At 49.7% G+C, this 15,422-nt stretch overlaps 2 protein-coding genes across 3 annotated transcripts in view; one reads left to right on the top strand and one right to left on the bottom strand.

The window, feature by feature from the left end:
• The window catches only part of NOXO1 (NADPH oxidase organizer 1), a 4,968-nt gene extending 1,375 nt beyond the window's left edge, over positions 1–3,593 (top strand). The window contains 6 exon segments of the mRNA XM_069064303.1: positions 1–25; positions 231–408; positions 1,483–1,679; positions 2,215–2,325; positions 2,708–2,825; positions 2,929–3,593. The exon segment at positions 1–25 is cut by the window's left edge and continues 25 nt beyond it. Coding sequence (XP_068920404.1) covers positions 1–25; positions 231–408; positions 1,483–1,679; positions 2,215–2,325; positions 2,708–2,825; positions 2,929–3,340 — 1,041 coding nt within the window. The 3' untranslated portion in view covers positions 3,341–3,593.
• Positions 3,594–4,320: 727 nt separating this feature from the next.
• TBL3 (transducin beta like 3) overlaps positions 4,321–15,422 on the bottom strand; it is a 130,174-nt gene continuing 119,072 nt past the window's right edge. Inside the window, exons 2-23 of one of the 2 annotated variants that reach the window (XM_069062702.1) lie at positions 12,468–12,582; positions 12,300–12,351; positions 12,082–12,177; positions 11,494–11,541; positions 11,267–11,408; positions 9,179–9,263; positions 8,883–9,053; positions 8,675–8,750; positions 8,496–8,589; positions 8,141–8,331; positions 7,890–8,031; positions 7,481–7,539; positions 7,276–7,379; positions 6,182–6,335; positions 5,857–6,087; positions 5,685–5,755; positions 5,439–5,595; positions 5,298–5,356; positions 5,069–5,172; positions 4,872–4,943; positions 4,616–4,774; positions 4,321–4,483 (exon numbers count right to left, since the gene is read on the bottom strand). In XM_069062702.1, the coding sequence (XP_068918803.1) occupies positions 4,368–4,483; positions 4,616–4,774; positions 4,872–4,943; positions 5,069–5,172; positions 5,298–5,356; positions 5,439–5,595; positions 5,685–5,755; positions 5,857–6,087; positions 6,182–6,335; positions 7,276–7,379; positions 7,481–7,539; positions 7,890–8,031; positions 8,141–8,331; positions 8,496–8,589; positions 8,675–8,750; positions 8,883–9,053; positions 9,179–9,263; positions 11,267–11,408; positions 11,494–11,541; positions 12,082–12,177; positions 12,300–12,351; positions 12,468–12,582 (2,498 nt within the window). In that variant the 3' untranslated portion in view covers positions 4,321–4,367. Of the gene's footprint in view, positions 4,484–4,615; positions 4,775–4,871; positions 4,944–5,068; positions 5,173–5,297; positions 5,357–5,438; positions 5,596–5,684; positions 5,756–5,856; positions 6,088–6,181; positions 6,336–7,275; positions 7,380–7,480; positions 7,540–7,889; positions 8,032–8,140; positions 8,332–8,495; positions 8,590–8,674; positions 8,751–8,882; positions 9,054–9,178; positions 9,264–11,266; positions 11,409–11,493; positions 11,542–12,081; positions 12,178–12,299; positions 12,352–12,467; positions 12,884–15,422 lie in introns of those variants that run through there. The other variant, XM_069062712.1, reaches the window with a different exon arrangement.

Here is a 15,422-nt window from a genome sequence, read left to right as displayed (position 1 = left end):
GACTGTGTCCTCCCCAAGTTTCAAGGTTAGGGAACTGGTGATAAGGGTGGGTTGGTGGGTGGGGGATCCCTGGGGCCAAGTAGACCAGTAGGCACTGGGTCAGCCAGAGAAAGTGTCATGGGACCTCAGGGTGTAGGGTCTTGGGGTAAGGGAGCATAAGAATGAAGGGAATCTGGGGCTTTGGGAGTGGGGGGCCTGGGGTTTCATAGAGATCCCTGCTCTTCCTATAGATGCCTCAGTACTTCTCCCCAGTGGAAGGACACGAAGGGGACTGGCCAGGTTACGGCTGCTGGAAGACTATTCTCAGAAACTTCTGGGGGCTACAGAGATGGTATCTCAAAGTGAGGTGGTCACTGGCTTTTTCCAGCCCCAGCCTGGGGACCTGGAGCCTGTCTTGCCCCAGAACAGGTATTTGCAAGGCCCCGTATGCTCAGTCTTTCTAATCAGATTAAACTTTCATTGCCCACCCTGAGAAAGTTTAGGGGTAGAGGAGTTCACAATCTGACTGGGCAAAGCACAGAGAAAAGGGGATTGGCTGGGGAAACTGAGAGAATGGAAAGAAAGATCTGTGTGGACTGCATTAGGAAAGGTTTCTTGGAAGAGGTGGGATTTAAAAGAAAGGCCTCAGAATTCTTTTCCAGTTCTAAGAGTCTCAGTGTAGAAATTCTCTCTACATTCTCCCATAGTTGTACAGCCTCAGCTCTTCAACAAGGCTCCCAGTGATAGGATACTCACTCCCTCCTGTTCCATGTCTAAGCAATCCTGTTAAATTCTTCCTAACATTTGGAGGGAATTGACCTCTTAGTAATGACTCTCCCATCCTCATGCAAATTCTGCCATATGAGGCCAAGCAGAACAAGTCTAGCATGGGGCAGTGTGCTATGGTGGATAGAGAGCTAGCTTTGAAACCTGGAAGGCCTGGGTTCAAGTCCTGCCCCTGATACATACTGGGTAAGACTGTCTGACACTAAGTTGCTATAACCTCTATTAGTATCAGGAGTTTCCCTTTATGTCAATGAAATCACAAGTCCCTCACTTGTCCCTTACCCTATTCTACTGAACAACTCTTCTAGTATTTGCAGATGTTAATTATACTACCAGTCTGAGGAATGGTAGTCGGGAATGACCTGGGCTAGTTTCTGAGGAATGGGTAGGGTCAGGCTAAGGGAAATGGGAGGTGTAGTGGGAAGGTACCACAGACTGAACAAAGGTCTGGATGTGGAAATGAATATGATCTCCTTGAAGATGGCAAGGAAGGAAAAAAGCTGGGAGGAAAGCCCAAATGCCAGGTTAAGAAGAACAGTGGGAGGAGCTGAGGTGGGGAGGAACTTTCACCTGCAGATAATGGGGGGGGGGTGGTGGTTGGGTAGGCAGAAAATCTGGTACTGCGTCTAGAAAAGTCCCAATTCCAGAGGGTTAAAGCTAAGCCCTAAGCCATCTCTTCTGTGTCTTACCTTGGTTTTCTTGGGTCTTTCCTTAAAGCCTGGTGATCATGCCCTCCCCTAGGGAGAGACCAGAACGGAGTCCAAAGAAACCCCTGGCCCTTGAGTCAGACATCCACACCCTGGAGGCCCAGACTTTCCGATGCTTTGATAGCTTCAGTACTCAGGACACCAGGGGCAGGCCCTTTAAGGCTAGAGCCGGAGAAGAGCTAGACGTGTTGCTTAAAGAACCCACAGGTGGGAGGGCTTTGGGGTGCTGGGGTGGGGGGTAGGACATGGAGAAGATGCAAGGTTGGGAGCCTCAGCCCTGGGATTGAGTTGGTGGAGATCCTAAAGAAGAGATGGGGGTCTTAGCCAAAAGATCCTATCCCTCAGTGTCCTTGTTTTTTGGGGGAAAGAGGACAAGAACCCTGGGGAAACGGAAGTATTAGCTTGAGGGGGACATTCAGGGGAAATATTTTATCCCTTGGGAGCCCCAGGGGTATGAGTGTGAGACTTGGGGAAGGAATGGGAACCCATAGATGGAGCCCAGAGGGAAAGGACAGGTTCCTTAATCCCTGAGAGTGGAGCAAAATCTTCCAAATACTGGGAATTTGTATTTGATGTGGCGGGTATGTCCACAAGGGCCCATGCATACATGTTAGTACCAATATTTTTGGTACCTCCGTATTTCCTTCCTACCCCAGGGAAACAAAACCTCTTCCCTTACTTGCTCGGTTTTAGGGGTGGGCTTGTCTACGTCCCTGTACAATCTCTTTTCTCCACTTCCCAGGCTGGTGGCTGGTGGAGAATGAGGATAAGCAGATAGCTTGGTTTCCTGCACCCTACCTCCAGGAGGTATCTACAAGAGAGGGATTCGAGGTGTCCCAGACAGCCTGCAGTGGTAAGTGCCCCTTATCTTAGTCCGGACCCACCATTTCTGTGATTCAGCAAAGGGAGAGGGAAGGAAAAGAGTGGGGCTACTAGTGTCCAACTTTGTGCTGGAATCTGTGCCCAGCCATTTACTAGCTGTTTCCTTAGATAAAACACTTCCTTAGTGTTTCAGTTTTTCCATCTGTAAAACAGATGATCTTTTAAAGCTCTTCCCAGCTCTGAACCCTATGACCCTGTATCATTAGCTTGTTCTGGGGGAAGATGAGACATCCTCTGGGTCAGAGACTTAAGGAAGTCCTCCGATATTCACGGGGAATCCTGAGACCCAAGGCTACCCCAGGAGGAAATAGCATCCTTGATCGCTGGGAATGACCCCTTTCCACCCCATCCAGGGCTGCCATTCTGTACCACCAGAGCTTACAGAAGCAGCCGGGAGGACGAGCTGTCAGTGCCAGCGGGGGCCCGTGTCACCGTGCTACAGGAGTCTGAGTGTGGCTGGTGGCAGTGCAGGTGTGTAGGGAGGCAGGCTGGGCGGTGGGAAGGAGGGGAAGGAGTGCCGCTCCACCCTCCCCAAGCTCGAGGGTATGTATGTATGAGCCCCTTCCTCCTGCAGGTATCGCAGCCGCCTGGGCCTGCTACCAGCTGTGCTCCTCTGCCCCGACCCCATGAAGGCTAGTGGACTGGGCATGCTCCTGACCAGGGCCAACCTGGACTCAGAACCGTCCAGCAGAGCTGAAGCTGAGTCAGAGGAGAGAAGGCCCAGGGAGGGGCAACTCCTCCCGCATCCCCATCCCCAGCCCGCGGCACCCAACAACCCCAACTCAAGCTCGGACTCGGGCTCAGGCAGCGATGACGGGGAGGAAGGCAGTGCCAGGGCGTGCCCCGGCTCCAGACCAGTTGTACCCCCCAGGCCCAAGCGAGGGGACATACTGCGGAGGTGCTGTTCGGTGACCTGCAAGGCCCTTTTTCGTCCAGAGGCACCGAGGTCTCCTGAGCCCTCTTGGGATTCAGGGCTAGATTCCTGAACCGGCCCCACCCTTGGCCCAGCCACTCTTAGCCAGATCTGCTTCTCCTCCTCGTCCCAACTGGCCTGGCCTAGACTCCCAGATAAATCCTGTGGATACCAGGTTCTTAAGTCCTGCCCTCTCCAGCGCCCTGCCGTCCAGCTTTATATTAAAGGGCCTTGTCCCTGTGGGACCCAGGCCTGAATAGTTTTGTTAAAAAAAAATTTTCTTTGTACATGTGAATAAAGGATCCTCTCCAGGAGTGGGCCCACAAGACCCTGGCCTGCTTTCTCCTTTGCCCACCTCCAAAGTGAATGCCCCCAGATCCCCACCTTGTATTTTAGCCCCCTGTGTGACCTTGGGTCCACTCACTTCCTTTGTAGAAAAGACCCGAGTTCAAATTCTTTCTGCCCTTATAACCTCAGTCAAGTTACTTGTCTCCCTGGGCCTTAGTTATGAGAAGACTGTTATCAGATGGTTTCTTAGACCCATAATCTGTGCCTCTCACTGAGCTCCTAGAACACCCAGGCAGGTTTCCCAGTCCAGCTTTATCTCCTGTATAACACCCAGAGTATGTGCTCCCTGAGGGAAGGCCTGGATCAGACTTACAGCAGAAGTCATCTAGTCTAACTTCCTCATTTGTTAAACAAACAAACAAAAAAGGCATAGAAAGGTTAACATTTGTGTAAGGTCACACAGGATATGCTCTGACTCCAAATACAAGGACCCAGCCACTGTCACACTCTTCCTTCTCCCCAGCTGTCACTCCCTTGGGGCAGGGCCCTGGCCTGCTTCTTTATCTCCCCCAAAGCATGGCTTGGGTTCAGAGTGGGACTCAGGCAATGAAGAAAACAAACAGGCAGACACATATTCCTAAAACACACCAGCCACTGGACTCAGGCAGCTCTGGCCCCGAGTCTGGCCCATGAATACTGTGGGTACTTGGGAAGGGTTATGAAAGCACATTCCTTTGACCAGACAAGGAAGGGTTGGGTCCCAGATAAGGGGTATGCTTGGGAGGTTTGACAAACTTTTATACAAAATGTTGCTACAAAGGCTGTAGGGCTGGGGAGGCTGAGGTCTCAGGTAGTTTCATAGTCTGCCACAGAAAGTCCAAGAACATCGCAGCCTGCAGTGTCCGGCCAAGCCGCTGGAAGTGTCGCTCTGAGGAGGGAGAAAGGCAGGTGAAGGAAGAGGCAAGGGCAGATGCTGGCCCTGCTTCATCCTCAGACTACAGACTGAACCCTTTCGTCCCCACAGTGGCCATCCCTACTCCAGGGTCCATCGGTCACTCACCGGTGTAGGGCAGCAGTGCCTCTAAGGCAGCCCGAACTCCCTCGTAGGCCAGCAGCTCTTCAGGACTCTCGTGCCGTAGCAGGACGCCCAGGACAGCTTGGGCTTCATGGCAATAGCGGGAATTTGTGTTCCACGTGACAGAGAATCTCAACAAGGCCTCTGAGAACAGGCCAAGAAAGAGGTCAGGGACCAGCTCAGCCTCCCTCCCTCAACACCCCCCAAAGGCCCTGCTGGGCCTGGGCCAGGTGGCACTGACCTTTCTGGTCCTTCCGGAGCCTTAGCACCTTTTCCTCCAGTTTCTTAGGACCATCAACATCCTTCAAGATGGCTATGTGGGGCAGGGAGGGTGAGTCCAGGAAAAGAGGAGAAAACTGGGGATTTATATCCACCTCAACCTCAGTCACTCCCCAAGCAATTCCATCCCTTCAATTCTGGCCCTCTGAGGTCACTCACCTTTGACAACTGTCAGTACTGTGTGTGGTCTGTCCAGAGAGATGGCCAGGCCCAGGGCCCGAAGGTACTGCTTCTCCTGGAGCAGGTTAGAGAGCTCCTGCTGCCTGAGGGGAGGTGGTGAGTCAATAGGGAAGGGCTGGGAGAGGGCCAAGGTATGGGAGCTGAGTGCATGACAGGCCAGGAAGGCTCTGGGCCGGGGGGAGCTGTAGCTGCTATCCCCGGGACTTACTTGAGGATTTGTTCCTCCTGCCGGGCCTGCTCTTCTGCCTGCTCTGTCTCAGTCACATCCTGGAAACAGAGTTGCTCAGCCCAGGGTGTGAAAGGCCAAGAAGGGACAGCTCCCACCCCAGGAGGCTGGGCTCTCACCCACCTTCCACAGCATGATCCGAGAATCACTGGCCCCAGTCACAGCCACTTCATCCTGCCGGTTACAATGCAGCCCCCACACCTTGTTCTCATGCCCATCCAGCGTCCGCACACACTCATTGGTCTTGATAGTCCAGAGTTTGAGCAGGCCATCCGAGCCACTGCAATGACCGGGAAGGAAGCAACATCAGAGCCCCAGGTCAGACCTCCTACACCAGGATCCCTGCCCTGGTCCCCAGTCCCAACTGACCTGGACAGCAACTGTGTCCCTTGGCTCACAAAGGTCACTCTCAGCACTGATGCATCATGACCCTCAAATGTCTGGGGATGAGAAAAAGGGAATGGGACATGAAGCTAAGTCAGGGTAGAAGCCCTGCCTCCCTCCCTCGAGACCCCTGAGGGGGTGGGGTAAGGAGGATTACCTTGAGGCAGCTGAAGTCCTGTAGACCCCAAAGCTTCAGGGAGCCATCGGCTGAGGCTGTGATCAGCACCTGGTCCATGGGGGAGAACTGAACACACCACACACCTCGCCGGTGGCCAGAGAAAACACCCAGCAGGGAGAGGTCAGGCAGGGACCATAGCTTGGCTGTCCGGTCCTGGGAACCTGATGCCACCAGCTTGTCATTTGGAGACACAGCCACACTGTTAATGTCCTAGAGAGGGGGGAAGGGAAGCTGTGATTGAGGTGAGGGCCGTGATCGTGGCTCCTCCCCATCTCCAGACCATAATCTCCTGTCCTGGTGTTACCTTGTCATGGGCCCGCTGGGTGGCCTGAGCCTGGAGGGGAACAGGGTCACAGCTGGGGTGTCGGGTCATTTTCTTGGATGTCACTGCCTCAGGAAGGGGCCACAGCTTTATTGTACAGTCCTGGCTCCCCGTCACCAGGAAGGTCTCCTTCAGCCTGACACCAGGAAATGAAACAGATGCAGAGTTTGTCAGGTCCTTTGCCTCTGTGGCCTACCCTCCATTTCCACAGCCTCTAACCTAACCCAGGTCACATATTCTCACCCCAGAACTATTCCAACAGGCTCCTAAGTCATGTCCCTGCCTTTAGTGTCTTACACTGCTCTGATGGGAGTGGCTGCATGTTCTTTAAAGGATAAGGGTAGTTAGCCTTTATACAGTGCTTTAAGATTTATAAAGTGTTTTACAAATATTATCTCATTTTAGCCTCAAGGCAGCCCTGGGACAGAGGTGCTATTATTATGCCTATTTTACAGATGAGGGCACTGAGGCAGGGTAGAGGTTAAATGACTGAAGCAGGATTTGAATTCAGGTCTTCCTGAGTCCCAGTCTAGTTCTCTATCTACTGCTTAGTCTGGTCTCAACCCATCTCTTTTCATTTGAAGCCCCCGCTTCAAATTCCTGCATTCTAGTCAAGTTGGACAACTCATTATTTCTGAAGACAGTTGCATTTCCCTGGCTCAATACCTGTGTTTGAATAGTTTTATTCTTAAGATGCTAAACTCCTTCATCTCCTCCCTCTTTGTCTGTTTGTCTTTCCAAACCCAGAAGCAGCCCCCTCTGCCCTCACTCCCTCTGGGAAGTCCTCCCTGACTGCCCTGGGCCACAACAGCTTTACTTTCTTTACTCCCCAAGTCACACATTGCCAGACCCTGTGCACAGCCCATCTTGCCGTGTTTCCTCATTCTCCTTTGAGTCCTGTCTCCCTACAGGCAGTGAGCTCTGGGATGGCAGGGGCAGTATCTTCTGGCTGCTTCTACCTCCTCAGACCATGAGCTTCCAAAGGCAAGGATCAGGGTGGGCCTCTTTGCATACCAAGAGCTCCCTGAACGTGAGGAGGGAGAGGAGGTGGGGCAGTTCACACTCAGGTGCAGTACCTAGAGCAGCTGATGGTACCTATGCCATGTGTATGGCCAGAGCCATGGGCTATGCAATGCACCTTCCCAGATACATTCATTTTCCATATGCGCACACTTTGGTCCTAGGACAGGGGAAGTGAAGGAAGTGAAGAGTGGTTAATGTGGTGAGACATGATCTACCTCCTCCCTCCTCAGCTCCCTGTCTGCACAGGACAGTCCTCACCTTGGAGCAGCTGGCAAAGAGCCGGCCCTTTCGGAAAACATCCAAAGCCATGATTGTGTCTGTGGGGAGAAAACGAACTGAAAATCAGAGGCTTAGACTCAGGACCTTAGGGATCTGGTTTGACCACTTCACTTTACACATGAGGAAACTGCGGCTTACAAAGGGGAAACGATTTGCGAAAGTGTTGCAGAAAAGTTGGGATTTGAACTCAGGTCAGATTCAATGTTCTTTTCAGCACTAACAGGCTCCCGGGGTGTATCCCCAAACTTCAATGAAGCAGCCTCTCTTCTATTTAGTCAGGGGAATTTCAAGGTCTAGAGAAACCTCTGGAGTCCTGGGTCAAGGATTATAATCCAGAGGAAAGGAGAGAGTCAAAGGTAACTCAGAACTAGAGGGAGGCCAGGCTTACCCGTGTGCCCACAAAGGATCTGGCAATTGGATGTTTCCAGCTCAAACACTTTCAGTCGGGGGCTATTTGTGGCAACAACAATGTGGGAATCTTCAGGACCCAGGAACCTCACATCCAACACATCCTCATTGTAACCAGCAAACTGGGTAGAGAGGGAAGCAAATTAATGCCAGGAATACCATCCTATCCCCAACCTACCTCTAGAATGTAGGAACCAACGGTGGTGGCCATGAGGATCAGAGGGCACCCACCTGTTTGTGAAGGTGAAGGGTGTGGGCCTCATAAAGGAGGATGTTGTGCTCAGCTGTGACAGCCATAATCAGCCCAGCAGTTGGGACCAGGGCACAGTGTGTGATCTCCTGCCCAGGGCCACCCTCACCAAGGACAGGTTTCTGGGTATGCACACAGTTCCCAGACTCAACCTCCCATACTCGAAGTACTCCTAGACCAGACACACACACAAGAGATATTTCAGACACGGGGAGGAACAGATCAGAGATGGAGAACTGGAAACGGCTGCAGCACATAGGAGATGAAACTAGGGCACCCCCAAGCCTGGGCCATGGCCAGGAGCCTCTCCCCTCCCACCAGAAACCTCCTACTTGCCTCGATCTCCAGCTGTGAGGAAATGCAGCCCTGGGGTGTTCACACCTAGGGCAGGAGCCTCCCCTTTTGGAAGCAGAACCACAGACTCTACACTCTAGGAGACAGCATCAGGAGGGTGTCAGCTGGTTACTTTGGGCCTGAGCCCAGGTCTCTCTCCCCTCCCCTCACCCCAGACCCACCTCAAAAACAGGGACTGTCTTCACTGATGTCCGAGTCTTCAAGTCCCACACAGTACAGATCTTGTCCCGGCCAGAGCTACCAGGAGAATGGGAACCCAGTCAATCCCTGAGCACATTCAGCACCCATCTCATCCCCTGGGTCCAAAAAAAGGGACCTCCTCTTCCCAAACCCAGCATCCAAATATAAGGCTCCTTTTGAGCTACTGACCTGACCATGGTATGGCCATCAACGCTGAAGGCCAGTGAGGTGACTGTGCTGTAGTGACTGCTTAGCAGGGCCAGGCAGATCCCGGTCTGAAGACCCCAGACACGAATTGTGCAGTCCATGGCAGAAGAGAAGAGCAGGAGCTGCTCAGGGTCTGGATGGAAGGCCACAAGGCTGGGGATGATCAGAGACAGGGGTCACCTAACTCTGGCTCCTTCCAGATCCCTGGGTCATAGCCCCAATCCCAGTTCTCAACTTTGATGGCTCCATCTGTAAAATGGGTTGAACCCAGGACTTACTGGACAACTCCAGGGGAGCCACGTAGGTGGTGGGTCCCATATCTTCGTTCCAAGTCCCAGACACGCACAGCTCCATCACAGCCACCTGCAGTGAGAGAAAGAGTAACATGGGTTTGGGGGACAAAATGAGAAGAGATATACAGGCTGGTACTCAGTCGAAATTCCTAGGGGTACATCTTGTTTTATTGCCATTCATGTCTTATCAAACCCTGACCCTAGATGACTTCCATCATCTCTCCCCTCCATTCTTACTCACTCAGGTGAAAGGACCTAGAAAATCACAACTTTCTGGACAAGGTCTAGCACAAATCTGTTACCAAATCTTAACTGGGACTTCACTGTAGCAAGGTAATCCTCGGAACTCCTTCCTAATTAACTCTGCCCACTCCCTACACGAGCTCTTCCAAACCTCTTCTCTCCTTAAGCTCCCTATACTCCCCTCCCCAACCCTGACACTTGAGGACATCAACTCTTTCTCTGTGGCCTCCCTCTTTCCCTATATCTCACAACCCTTTAATATCATCCCTTACTCTTCTGCTGAAAAGGTGGACTTTTCCCCCACCAAGGCTAACTTCATCTTTTATATATACACCTTTGATCTCATCCCTTCCCATCTCCTTCGGCATTCCCTCCTTCAATCTTTTCTTATCTACCGGCTCCTTCCTTGATGGCTCCAACCAGCCCGAAACCCTTCCTAACTTAAAAAAGACTCTCACCAGACTCTACCATCCCCTCTAGCTATTTATTCTACATTTCTTCTTTTTCCAATCAAACTCCAAGAAAATGCTACCTACCCTCCCTCCCCTCTTATATATTTTTCATCCCTTTGAAATCCAGTTTCCAAGTTCATTATTCAGATGAAATGGCTTTCTCCAAAGTCACCAACTGTCTTCTGATAACCAAATCAGAAAGCCTTTCCCTATTCCCCTCCTCAATTCTCACCTTTCTGAACTCTACAACAAGATATTGATGACCGCCTTTTCTTCCTGGATATTTTCCCTTCTCTGGGCTTCACTGTTTTCACTTGGTTCACCACCTACCTTGTTTAATTTTCCCTTCTCAGTCTCCTCTTCTGGCCCCACAATGTTCCCTAAGGCTCTAGCCTACTACTGGGAATCTTTTTTCTCTCTTAACAACCTCACTGGCTCAACTGGAGGTATTCATCGTTTCTCTGCAGAAGACTCTAAGACTTATATATCCAGCTCTAGTGTCTCTTCTGAGGCTAACATATCGCTGATTGTCTATTAGACATTTCAAACTGCTGCCTAGTGGGCACCTTAAACTCACTAAGTCCAGAAGAGAACTAATAATAATCTCTGTAACCCCTCTTCTGAATTTCCCTATTTTGGCCAAAGATTCCACCATCTTTCCCTTTGGTTTACACCTCAACTCCTTATTCGCCCTCATTCAACACTGCTAAAGCTTGTTGATTCTACCTCCAAAACACACCTGACATTCATCCTCTTTTCTCTAACTCATGCAACCCCCTAATCTAGTTCAGGAAATCATCACATTTCCTCTCAACTATTACAACAACCCCCTAATTGGTCTTTCTGCATTCCCTCTCCCCATACCTATCCTCCACCTAGCATCCAAAACATTTTCCTTAAATACGGATTTGATGTTATACCTCTTCTCAATAATAACTCCAGCCATTCCTCCTTACTATCATGACCAATTATAAATACGTCCATTTGTCACTTTTTAAATGACCTTTCAAAACCTTTCTCAACCTACCTTTCCATTATTCTTCTTGGCAAACTCTAAGACTCAATTAAACTAGATTTTTGGCTGTTCCTTGAACAGGAAACTCAATCTCTTGTTTCTCTGCCTTTGTGCTGGTTATCTTCTAGGCCCCAAAGGCACTCCTTTCTACTTATTTTCAAGGCTTCCATCTTCTATATGAAACCTTTCCTGATCTCTCCAGTTGCTAGTATCTTCTCTCCAAAATTATCTTGTATGTATTTTGCAAATCTATACATATTACCTTCTTTGGCTGGGCTATAAACTCTTTGAAAACAGGACTTTTGTTTTTGTATACCCAGCACCTATTACAGGTGTTTGATAAATGTCTGTTGACTGGATTACCTGTGGCCAGTAGCGTGGATGTTGGGTCAAAAGCCATGGAGGCCACAGGTGCTGTGTGTACAGCCTTCCAAACACGTATGATATTGCCTTCACGCCAGGCCCACTGAGTTAGTAATAATGCACGGCTCCCAGTCACTAAGATCTGGGAAATATGGGAAAGGGATAGAAGTTAGGATCTGGGGTCCAGAAAGCAATTCCCCTATCACCCTCTCCCCCACCACACACACCTCATTGTTGGGGCTGAGATCAAAGGCTGTGATGTTCTCTTGGTCTTCCTGGGGAAAAGAGACAGGAGAATATAACACAAATTGAAGGGAGATGTGGGAAAGAAAAGAAATGTACATTATAACAATAACAATAGCTAACATTTATAACAAACTTTGGGCAGCTAGGTGGTGCAGTAAATAGACGATCAGGCATGGAGTCAGAACCTGAGTTCAAATATGACCTCAGAGGCTTAGGAGCTGTGCATGCCTGGGCAAGTCACAACCTTGTTTGCCTCAGTTTCCTCATCTGTAAAATGAGCTGGAGAAGGAAATGGCAAACTACCCCCCAGCATCTTTGCTAAGAAAACCCCACAGGGGGGTCACAAGTTGGACGCTGAAAACACTGAATGGAAAATCCCCCAAGAACAAACCATTGCACATTCGGGGATGAAAAGCACCTTACAAGCTATGCCATTGGCTCATCACAGCAATCCTGTGAAGCAGGTGCTGCCATCACGCCCGTTTTACGGGACACGGAGGGTCTGGGTGAGGGTGGAAGGACCCTAGCAGCACCTCCCCCAGCTCCCATCAGGGTCTTCAAGCTCTCACCTGCTGCAAGGTCCTCACAAGGTTCCCGGAAGTGGCCTCCACAACATTCACTCCGGGGCCGCAGACACAGAACAGGAGCTGTCCATCTCCGGACGCCTGAAAGAGAGGGGAGGGCAGTGAGCAGGGAAGCGGGGATCCTCAGCCCCGCCCCCCTGGGGACCAAAGCACCAGCCTCCCGCCTGTGCCGCCCCTACCGACCCCCGCCCCAGGTCTCATACTTGGACTTTGCCTCCTTTGTAGAAAGGCTCGATTCGCCGCTGCACCGCATAGCTGCGGGGAGAGAAAAGGCCACGCTGGAGGACGGCAAACCCGGGCAACCCCGCGGCCCCCCGGACACCCTTGCCCGCCCCCCTCCCCGGCTTGGCCGTGATCAGCCCACGCCTCACTTGCTCTTGAAGCGCAGGCCTCGGGTCCTAGTCCCAGTAGTCTCCGCCATCCCGGTCCCGGTTCCAGCCCCGGTTGCGGCCAGCACGTGTGGTAGGGTAGCGGATCGTGGCGCGCCTACGTCCGGCGCACCATGATGTCGTCGCCGAGTTACGTCACCTAGGCGGGCGAAGTCCTTTCCGGATGTTGCTCTGTGGAAGGTGGGAAGGGCTGCTTTTGGAGACCCTGGTCTGTTTCCCGTGCCCTGCCCAACGCCGCGGGAGGGACGTGATGTGGATAGAGTTGTGTGTGTGACCGGTGGGAGGATTCTCAGGGTAGTATAGATGACGTAGTGGTGGTGGTCATGATGGTGCTGGTGTAGTTTCCTGACAGTAGAGACGGGCTGCGAACCCACCGGAAACCCAAGCTACGTCTTCTTCCTCTCAGGGCCTGAACTCGGGAATTTTTCTCGGCCCGCAACCTTCAGCTCTTCATTGCGCCGCTGGGTGGCGCTGGAGCGCTGCACTTGGACACAGGAAGACCTGGCTCTACTAGCTACTTACCGGTAGCACATAGTAGGAGCTTAATAAATGTACACTGACTGATTATCGACAGGTAGTGTGATCCTGGGCAAATCACTTAACCCCTTTGAGCTTCAGTTTCCTCGTCTGTAAAAGGCGGATAATCATGGTAGCTCACAGGGTTGTTTTGAGACTCAAATAAATTTGAGAACTCCAATGAAGAGCTTTGCAAACCTTAATGGGCTATGGCAATGCTATCATGTCCCCCGTTCTAGCCTCCCTTCATCTGCTCTAGTCACTCAGCCTTTCTCAGGTCTCCCAGTCTCCCTCTTGTGGCCTGATATCACAAGGCCAGAGGTTATCTATGAAATACATCTGTATAAACCTCAAATCACAGTCAACTCTGAAGTCCAAGTTCCATCTGAGCAGGACCAGGGATAGTTATTCAGTTTCTACTTCAAGACTGATTGCAGAGAACTCTTGGTGATACATGCTACCCACACCTCCTGACAGGTGATGGATTCAGGGTACAGACTGAAACTTATCTGATGGCCAACGCAAAGATTTATTTTGCTTGACCATGCATATTTGTTACTGAAAGAAATAATTTTTCTCATATTAATAATCAATTATTAAATTAAAATTAAGGTTTCCTCTTCCTAGTTCTTCATTGAGAAACCAGCCTTTGTAGGTTATTCAGCCAGTCTCTGAAGAACTTTGTGATAGAACTTTCCAAATCCTTGGGATACATGCTTTTTAATCTTGGGTGGGACCCCACCCAACTAGAACACCTTACAAAAAGAATCCAGTCTAGGTGAGTTCTTGCCCTTAAGAAACAAGCCCTTGTCCTTAGAACCTTCCATTAGAATTAGGTGATCCAGCTTATGAAGGGGAAAACCAGTCAGAGTGGTCTGGGTAGAGATGGATTCTTTTGTCCAGATTGTTGGAGGCAGCTAAATCTCAAGATTAGGTCAAATTCTCAACAGGAGGAACTGAAGACATTTTGTCCATTTCCTCATTAATATGTACCCCGCCCCCTTCATTGATCATTAACCAATCAGAGTTGATTTTCATTCTCGAGACACCCTTTTCCCAAGGGCTTTTAAGCATTCAATGTTCTCCAGGGGGTATCTTTGGTTTTGGAGAGGGCCACTGACCTCAGTTTATTTTTTGCTTTAATAAATTGATTATTGGTTACCCAGAAACTGTCTCGGAAAATATATTCATTCATCATATTACAACTTTTGTTTTTCTTTTTCAGTAGAGGCAAGGAGAGGTAGGAGGAGAGTAAAAGTGTACTCCAGCTAATTTTTCACAAAGTATTTTTTAAAAAATTGAAGTGATGGAGGAACTACAATCTCCCAAGGTGGTCCATTCCATTATTGGACATTTCTCATTGTTAGGAAGTTAATCCTTAAATAAACCAGATGTTTTCTTATAACTTCCCATCACTGGTACTAGTTCTGTATTTTGTGATCAAACAAATCTAATCCCTCTTCAATGATTGCTATGTAAATACCTGTAGAATGATCACATCTACTCCTCTTGACTACTGAAGTCTACTTTCCACTAGGAGAGAAGCACCCCAAAGTTCCTTTATTGCAGTTCTTAGCGTAGTGTCAGTGAATTTATTAAAAATATTTGGATAACCATTTTCAACATAATTGGTTTCCTTGTTAATCCTATGCATTTTATTTTATGCATTTAAAAAACATTGAGATTAAAAAAAAAAAGGTTAACCCCTGGCTTTATGGTTTTACCCAGCATTATGGGGCAGTTTCAAGTCTTTGAAACTTATTTGACCTTATTAGTCACTCTTCCCAGAATGTGTTCCAGCTTGTTAACGTCTTCCTCCTTAGACTCTATCAGACCCCATCTCTTAATAACTCCTTCAAACTCCAACCATGCTCCTAGGGGCGCTGTGGAAAGGTGTTGCCCATTCGCTCCCAGCCCAGTTCTAAAACATGCTGTTAACAACACTTCAAATATTTTTTGACAGTTGGATCTTTTTCCTTCATATCCAGCTTAGACCTTGGTTCTACTTTATTAATTCAATCATTGTCACCTCATACTAGAGTCCCTCACACACATATACCTTGCCCCTGCCTTTGACCTTTTTTACTATACTGTTCTGTTAATCTCTAAATTTGGAGGCAATCTGCACTGTCCAGTTACTCTGCCCTTATTTTAGGACAATCTACATGGGGAGGAACCCTTGTAGAGTAGGGGTATCTCAGAGCAACAGAAATAGAGTGCAGTGGAGACTGGGCCATGGAGGTCCTAGTAATATATGGAGCTTAGAGATTATTTCAGAAACACAGGCTGCAGAAGGGTTTGGGGGGTAGGGTGTAGACAGGGGAGTGCCTCAGAGTAGTGTTGGAGCTTGAAGGATAGTCTTTAGACCACTCTCAGCAGTGTGGACTGGTCAATGGAGGAAGGAAAAGATGCCTCAGGGAT

Source organism: Petaurus breviceps, unplaced genomic scaffold (genome assembly GCF_028583685.1).
Source record: "Petaurus breviceps papuanus isolate PSGF00001 unplaced genomic scaffold, PetGlider_PUasm1.0 138, whole genome shotgun sequence".
Classification (NCBI taxonomy): domain Eukaryota; kingdom Metazoa; phylum Chordata; class Mammalia; order Diprotodontia; family Petauridae; genus Petaurus; species Petaurus breviceps.
Note: the sequence above shows the minus strand (reverse complement) of the source record. Positions and strands in the feature narration are given on the sequence as shown.